Source organism: Barbus barbus (genome assembly GCF_936440315.1).
Source record: "Barbus barbus genome assembly, chromosome: 17".
In the NCBI taxonomy this organism is placed as follows: domain Eukaryota; kingdom Metazoa; phylum Chordata; class Actinopteri; order Cypriniformes; family Cyprinidae; genus Barbus; species Barbus barbus.
Genome location: NC_136745.1, coordinates 1,195,093 through 1,203,908, shown reverse-complemented (window position 1 = coordinate 1,203,908; position 8,816 = coordinate 1,195,093). Strand labels below are relative to the sequence as shown.

The window sequence follows — 8,816 nt, the reverse complement described above, 5'->3', positions numbered from 1 at the left end:
CCACTGTTTTCTGAAGCTCTTTTGCTGTTATTCTGTGTTTCTATAACCCGATGTGTTCTAGAACGACAGGGCCTTGTCTGTCAGCGGGAATACAACAATGTGAAAATATGATCTGTCATTTCAACAAAAGCCTTGAAGCGGTCAAAAGTCCAATGAACGATGTGTTAAATAGAGAGATATGCATGCAGAAAACTGTTCATTTATATGCTACTGACACAAAGCTAGGTGACACATTGGTGAACATGTCCTTTAAAATGTTGTCTGTTTGGATTCTACATCAGTTTCTGGTGTTCTATATCCTCGTGTCATGTTCCAGGCTTCATTGCAGATATACTCACTGAATATAAACCGAACAGACCACTCAGATCATTAGGATCGAGTCAGTTAGAAACACCAAGGGTTCACACAAAACAAGGGGAGTCTGCTTTTAAAATTTAAAAAATGGGACATTCCTTGTTTTATTGTTGTGATTATATATCTATAATAACACTGGATACTGTATAATGAAAGCCAGCAGCAGGTTTATTTAGGCTGCTGTCTCTTTAAGATCTCATGCACGGATCTAATATACAGTTAAACAGGCCTCTATGCTTACTTTTCTTTTTAGGAGCGCTTGTCCTCCTAATTTAAAAAAATGAGGAGCACCTTCTGATCAGTAATCAAAAATGAGCCTTCCTAATACAGGGTGACATTTGACTCAAATTGATTTACCAGGGTATTTTCCTTTTACCTTTGCAATGACATCATTTTCATCTTTGTCAAATTCAAACATTTATGGTTATACGCTCTTTAAAATTTCCATTTAAAACAATATAATAAGTAGAATAAGACAATTGAGATACCAATCATATGAAGTTAGTATTAATAAAAATATAATTTGTACTCCAGAGGTGGCACAGAAGAACACACAAGTGCTTGCAGTTGTAGGTACATTTTCAGATGTTTAATGAGGCTCGGAGGTGGCATGAGTGCAATTAAATTAACAGATTCATGTGGAGATTAAAGTTTCAAATATAACATTTTGAATACAAAAATATTAAATGAATGAATTGAAATGATACACTATAAAAGAAACTGAAACCGGCCGCAGGTGGCGGTAAGTCACTGATTTCATCACTGAATCATTAATTCAGTTGATTTGTTCGAACAGATGATTCATTCTGAATGAAGTCTTAATGAATGGGTAATCATGAATCACCAACTCACTAGATTCGTTCAAAAACACACTTCATTCATGAATGAAACACCGCTGTTTGCTTTTTTGGAACAATTTCCGTTGATGATATAGAGTAAAATCATGCAGTGCTTGTTTTTTGATCTGGTGTATTAAACATATCACATTTGCAAACTCCCTTAATAATTATTAAAAGCTGTCATTCTCTTTATCGAGATCTGTGGGCGCACAGAAAATGAGTTGTCAAGACACAAAAGCACATGCAAATGTGATGCATTCTGGGAAAGAGTAGATTTATGATTAATATAATAACACTAATAACCTGACTGTGAATGATGCGAGCGGTCAGTGAGAAGATGCAGCAGGATGATTTTCGGTGTGCCGGCAGAACAACAGTGCGCTACATGGTTCTTTCCCCCTCGCACAGATTATTATAGAAACGAGCAGATTTCTGAAGTCTGCTGCGATCAGGAACAGGCTTCATCAGATCTTCCTCCTGATGGCTTCACGGTGGCGTCTGTGTCCAGATCTGGACATGTTTCTGTGAGATTCACACTCATCAAGCCAAAAATGAAAGTTGCTCTTGGAGAAAATAGAGAGCGGTCTCATGTTTGGGTGAACTGTCCCTTTAGCTGCACATTTGGTGTGAAGGACATCATTTTGTAAAAATAACACTGGATTTGAGTAACAAACAGGAATGAAGACATTATTACAATCTGCTTTTATTGTTCAGGAATGCTCAATATCTAAATTAATCATCAGAGATCACAGCACTTGTGTCTCATATGATTTATGATGCATCATCTCATGATAAATAAATACTAATCCAAAACATATCTGTGATTTTTAAATCTGAAATGTATTCCTTGTGTGATCTTATAACAGTTCAAAAATGTATTTCCTTCAGAATATATTTTCATATAGACAAATCAATACTGGTTATACTCAGATGTGAGCACTGGCACAAACCATTTACCAGTTAATGTACATATATATATATATAGATAGATATACAAAATCATACACATACTGTTTCTCATGTAGTCAAGAGCAGAACATGCTTCAGTTTCTACATCCACTCATCCGGAGTGTGTCCTGATCTTCAGGACATCGGTTCTTCTTTATCCCTGAATGCTTGCATCCGTGTCTGTTTCAATCAAGATCCCAGACAAACACAACTTTGAGTCTAATGACATTAATGCATTTGCAGAATCAGTGTCTGAGAATAGGGGACATGACTAAAATCATGTGTGACCCTGGACCACAAAACCAGTCATAAGGGTCAATTTTTCAAAGTTGAGATTTATGCATCACCTGACTAAATCTGAATACATAATCTTTCCATTGATGTATGGATGTTATGATCGGACAATATTTGTCTGAGATACAACTATTAGAAAATCTGGAATCTGAGGGAGCAAAAAAATCTAAATATTGAGAAAATCTCCTTTAAAGTTGTTCAAATGAAGTTCTTAGCAATGCATATTACTAATCAAATATGAAGTTTTGATATATTTATGGTAGGAGATTTACTAAATATCTTCATGGAACATGATCTTAATATCCTAATGATTTTTGTCATAAAAGAGAAATGTATAATTTTGATCCATACAATGTATTGTTGTCTATTGCTACAAATATATATTGCTATATATACTATATTGCTAAATATTGCTATTGCTATATATACTCATGACTGCTTTTGTGCTCCAGGGTCACATATTTCACGATATGAGAACTTCACAATAAGAATGAATCTTTATTTTAGTACTTGTATTTGAAATCACACCCACCACCTCACCTCAAAGGTGTTCAGCACATGTCTGCACACTTCAGTCAGGCTGCTCAGGCCGCTGCGCAGGGGTTCAGACGCTGGGATCCCGTCTGCACAACACCAGAGATCATGAACACGGTCAGCAGAGATCTAGTCATCACAATGCTCCTGGGGTCTATTCTTCATACGCCGCTAACTCAGCTGGCTTTCATTGTTGATGATTTGGCTTTATCTTGGATTGTTTGGTTCTTCGAAGTTCATCCTGGGGCCTGTTTTATAAAATAAGTTTCCCAAATAAGCCAGGTTTATTTCAGTTAGTCTGACTTATTGTTAGTTGAGTTGGTTAAAAATAAGTCAGACTAACTGAAATAAGCCTGGCTTATTTGGGAAACTTATTTTATGAAACAGGCCCCAAGACTTGCTGTCATAGCAACAGGTCCGTAAGCTTAAACCTGCTCGGGAGCAGCTTATTTCATATAAACAGGATTAGATCGCACCTTTTTAAGCAGAATTGGTACTTAACATCTGCCCCAGCCACCGCTACTTTATTACAAGATCACCCTACTGATCCAGAGTAGTGATGGCTGCTTCGTGAAGCTTCGAAACGTTTGTGAATCGATTGCTTCGAGCTTGTATCAAACTGATAAAGTCACGTGATTTTCAGGCTTCATTACGTCATAACTGTTTAGAAATGCCAATGGTTCACCCCTAGGATCTCTGTGAACCCGTGAGTCAGGCGAGTTCATTAATCGCCCCTCCAGGGGTGAACCATTGAACCAGCGTCTATGGTGTTTACCTGATCTCAGATCAGTTTTAGACATTTGTGTAATTAAAAGGATGAGTAGTAGTTAATAATTTCTTACTGGCCTTAATATACAAGCTGTCCATAAAACAAACAAAGCAAGCCCTGCAAATTAATATAAAATATTTTAAAAACCACATTATATATACACTTCATATTTAAAATGGTATTTTATCATTTTTATTGTATTTTATGCATTATACGTTTGATAAAACATTTGCAATGGGTTTTTAAAAGCCGTTTTTATTGCAGTTTTAGTTGTATTTACCCAGTTTTGACCAGCTTCCAAACACTGAATCATTTTGTGAAGCAATTGATTCAAAGCTTCGTTTCTCCCATCACTAGCCAATGTTGTGTAGTCTATAGGCTAATAGACAGCCAGTTTTACTCACTGAAAGATGTATAAGTGATGAAATAATTAGTTTATAATTGTATTGGAGTCTTGCACACATGCAGTTAATCTGAGATTAATTTGAGAGATGACAGATATTATGGGAGAGGCTTGATGGAGCGCAGGAGATGCAGACAACTTCATCTTGACCTTTAAGAAAGTTTTATTAATGCTGTCTGTTTCAAAGATACAATTAAATTAATTGCTAATTACAACTTTGAAATAAAAATGTAAAGCCTGTACAAATACTAGAAATCGTGAATATAAATAATTGGGAATCATGTAAAAAAATGTTTAAATAAAATAAAAAGTGCACATTGCATTTATCTATTATAACATTTATGTAATTTTGTTCGCTTGACTGTTTCTTTATAAAGGTCCAGAAATTCGTCAAGTTTTTTTCGGTCAGGTGTCTGTTTTAATGATATGATGTCATTACGTTGCTGATCGTGGTTTCGAGGATCCATATATCTACTATTTTTGGGGAACACGCAGTAATCTTAGACAACTTCAGGGGTGCAAACTCGTCAGGAGTGAAAAAGCTGACAAACTAAGATTCATTTTGACTTTTTTCTGAAAACAAGACAATTTTTACTTGTCTAGAAAATGCTTCTTGATTCAAGAATTTGTAGATATATTTGGACTAGAAACAAGACAAAAACTCAAAGTAGGAAAGCATTTTTTGCAGTGCACCATTCAAGTATTGTAGGCGGAAGTACCGAGTCAGTGTTTACAAACGTGCGGAAGGAGGACCATATACACATATTCAAATGTCTTTGTGTCAGTTTATCGTTTAAAATGACCATTTCGTGTGCGTATCCTGGGTGTTTTAATATTAAAAAGCCTACTGACTCGGTACTTCCGCCTACCTCAACCGTGACCTTTTCAACGTAATTGCGTATTACGTGACGTCATGAACGCGCATCACAGAACAGAGCAAGGCCAGCATTTGTGCTTATAAAACTTAAACTTTTTTATTTATTTTTGAAATGACCGATCGTTTCGCTAGATAAGACCCTTATTAATCGTCTGGTATCGTTTAAAGCCCTTTGAAGCTGCACTGAAACTGTCATTTGGACCTTGAACCGTTTGGGTCCCATTGAAGTCCATTATATGGAGAAATGTTTTCATCAAAAACCTTAATTTCTTTTCGACTGAAGAAAGAAAGACATGGACATCTTGGATGACATGGGGGTGAGTAAATTATCAGCAAAAGTTTTTTTAAAGTGAACTAATCCTTTAAAGCCTCTGATCATAGCAATGTGGAAATGTATGTCATTTCATGTGGGTGTGTTTTGTCATTTGGATTTGATTCTTTTTTTTCAAAGATTGCTATGGCAAACTTTTTTTTTTAACTCCTTAAATTCTAATCAAACTTTGTTTTGGCCTGATTTTATTTGAAATGCCATTCTTTGATTTGACATGAAGTATATCAGGGTCTTCAGTTCAGTTCTGATTACACTTATGTGTTACTAGAGATGCATACGTGTTTACGAGAAACAGCCTGATCTTCAATAACTGCACTGCATCTTCATTCTGATGCTTGATAATCAGTGCTCTGCATGACAAATAATGCCAAGACGGGAAACAATTGTTACTCATATTGAGTGTTTTAGTATTAATACTTCAACACTGCACTAATGGAACTGATAAGAGCTATGCTATTTCTAAAAACATATTTTACTTGGCTATTTGGAGTGCTGATGGTCAGATATCAGTCTCTCACCTCGCGTCTGTATGCGGAAGTTGATCTTGCTCTCTGACGGGTGTGTGATGCTGTATCCACAGAACTCCACGTCCTGACTGCAGAAACACAACCACACCACTAAACACAGCTGATACAGACAGAAAAGCCTGATTAATGTCACAAACGAGGGAAACTGCAGCAGCAGCAGCGTGACGTGACTCGTGTTCAGTCGTGGAGTTATTCTGACCTCTTCATGATCATGTATCTGAGCGAGTTTCCCAGCGTGTGGTCCTCTTCATGAAGCACAAACGTCACACAGCCCTCGTCTGTGCCGTCCGCCCGCACCTGAGCAATCATCATATATCCACAGACACAAACATCACTCGTCTGCACTTGAGTCAACACGCGTGCAGAAGACACAGGGAGTGTGATTATAGACCAAAAATATATTAATTACACATAATTCTCACATTATATCACACTTTATTCACTATAGTGGAAAATACGGTAATAAAATACAAGTTAAACTGTGTCTTGATCTTGATAAAGTCAGATAACTTTGATAGAAAGGTATGTAATGAATTGGGTTGAATAGCTGTCAGCTGATAAATTTAAGACACAATTAGATAAAACCAATTTAGCTCAACCAATCACCAAGCAATGCTTCATTCTGTTCAGTCTGTGTGGAAAAAGATCACATTAGCAAATAAAGAAAAACACTTAAAACATGGTCAGCTCAAAGTGTCCAGATCATTTTTGATCCCAAATGTTACTGCTAGTCCACTGTATGAAGGATTATTTTATGGGTATAATATGTCACAGTTGACTTTATTTTGCTCTTCTGAACTTTAGTGTCCTGCACCCACTAATAAAAAATATCAAAAAGCTATATCTGCTGTCGGAATGATTTTTGATTTTACTGTATGTGTGTTTTAACACTAGCGATAGCATGGCAACATTAACAGTATCATTTCAAAACATCATTTACAATCATATAACATTTTCATAAGAAGCGATCACTACAAAAACATACAACTAACAACGATAGAACCAAGAACAATCAGATAGAATTAAATCAATGATAACATTTCTACAATTCTTCCAGGAAAGACCTTTTTAAAAAATGTCTTTTAGTATATTTTCTGAGTTAAAATGTTGTTTAATATCATTTAAAATTGGACGTTCTATTAAAATAGGTTTTAAATTCTTACACAAGTCACAACCTGTATAAACAACTGAATAAATTTTTTTTTAAATTTTAAATCTGAATAATCTGCACATAACTAATTTAATTTGATCAGCTGATCAACTGGAATTATATATATATATATAATGCTATGAAAACAAGCATGAATGTACAGTATCTCTGCTTTCCATCGGAACTATTATTCTGGCTGTACCACATATTCTGCTTGATATTTCTTATATTCTTTGAATGCATTGTTGTGATTATGAACACACTGGTTTGTAGCACAAATAGTTTCACAGCTAACTTTGTTATTTTTCTAGATATTTACCCATAACTGCTAATGAATCGCTTCTGCTTGACAAAATAATGTGAATAATTCTATGTGCAAAATAAGGGTTAAAATATAAATATTATGTTCTAAAACAAAAACACTTGCGTTTTAAAATTACAGTTACAGCTTAAAAATGCAAAAGTTACAATTACTAAATTAAAAATAGAAATCAAAGAAAAGTAAAGCACAATCTAAATCTGTACATTGCAATATTACATTAGATTTATTTCATATGTTGGTCATTACTGCTATATGAAGAACTGTGCACCTACATATCTAATCCTAATTATAGCTTAACATATTAATAATATTACTGTACAGCTAAATCATGATATTAATATTAGTCTTTTATTGTACTGACAGCTTCATATTTATCTGCAATCAGTAAAGCTCTGGGGTATAACAGATACAGCATTTATATATTCTCTTAAAGCTAAATGATAAAGTTGCTCGACAAGACAATATTATTAATGTAACTTAGTTACATCTACATTTGTTTTGTGTTCATATAATATCTATCTGCTTCGGAAACCCGCACTGTAGCGATACAGTCTACTAGAACTACACTCAGAACTGCCGCTTTTGACCCATATTGACATGAATAAACTCTTAAAAACAGATGCAGGAATATGAAGTTTAATTTACCATCTCCAGCGCGTGCTTCTGTGCAGGCTCCGCCATGCTGCCGCTGCGCGTGCTACTCCGTCCTTCTGCGCATGCGCGGGGCGCTCTCCGTCCTTCTGCGCATTTTTCAGTTTGAATTATACTAAACTATTTTGGTCCCAAATTTCTTTGTTTCTTTTTTAATTGTTTTACAAATTTGTCGATATAAATGATATAACGGCCTTGTTTTTGGATTGTGATACTGGTTTATGGACAACAAAATGAAATTCTTGTTTTATTTGGGAAATATCGCAAACTGTAGGCCTATGTTAACTGTACCAAACCGTAGACTATAGTCCATTGATTTAAAGATGTTTTATGAATCTTTAACTTCAAAACAGAAGAATCGTAAAGCTGTTAAGACATAGAAGATACTTGATAGGCTAATAGATTGATCTTTGATGAAAAAAAGTTTTTTTTTCTCTTTTTTTAATTGTATTGATTTACAGACTCGTGTATTTTTATACTATTGTCATATTGTACTTTGACTCTGTCCCCCTGTTGTTATTGCAAATATAAAAGTCCAAAAGCAGTCAGACCCTCCTTTACTCCACATTGAAAGCATGGTTACATGCTGTAGGGGAGAGTGGGGACAGTTGCAACACTTTTTGCATTTCCTTTAGTTTTTCAGAGACTGTTTGCATTAGAAAGCCATAATTTTAATACAATAAAGCAACATCAGTTGGCTACTCACCCACATTGCTTTAACACGTGCACATATGATTATATACACACAATTTATACTTGAATAGACAAAGTCCAATGTTGCAACTGACCCCCAACAGGGGACGGTTGCAACATTCAT

General features: G+C 35.2%; 1 protein-coding gene across 4 annotated transcripts; it reads right to left on the bottom strand.

The window, feature by feature from the left end:
* Positions 1–923: 923 nt before the first annotated feature.
* polr1d (RNA polymerase I and III subunit D) lies at positions 924–8,136 on the bottom strand. Of its 4 annotated transcripts, none has more exons than XR_013785375.1 (6): positions 7,994–8,136; positions 6,076–6,173; positions 5,868–5,944; positions 2,976–3,058; positions 2,205–2,321; positions 924–1,848 (listed from the first exon to the last, which is right to left on the bottom strand). XR_013785375.1 is itself a non-coding variant. In XM_079439118.1 (5 exons), coding segments are annotated over exons 1-5 (303 nt in total). In that variant the 5' UTR covers positions 8,030–8,136; the 3' UTR covers positions 1,886–2,320. The 4 variants fall into 4 exon arrangements, 2 of the variants coding, with proteins under 2 accessions (XP_079295244.1, XP_079295243.1); XR_013785376.1 differs by having other exon boundaries at positions 926–1,848; positions 2,968–3,058; XM_079439118.1 differs by lacking the exon at positions 924–1,848 and having other exon boundaries at positions 1,886–2,321; positions 2,968–3,058.
* Positions 8,137–8,816: the final 680 nt, after the last annotated feature.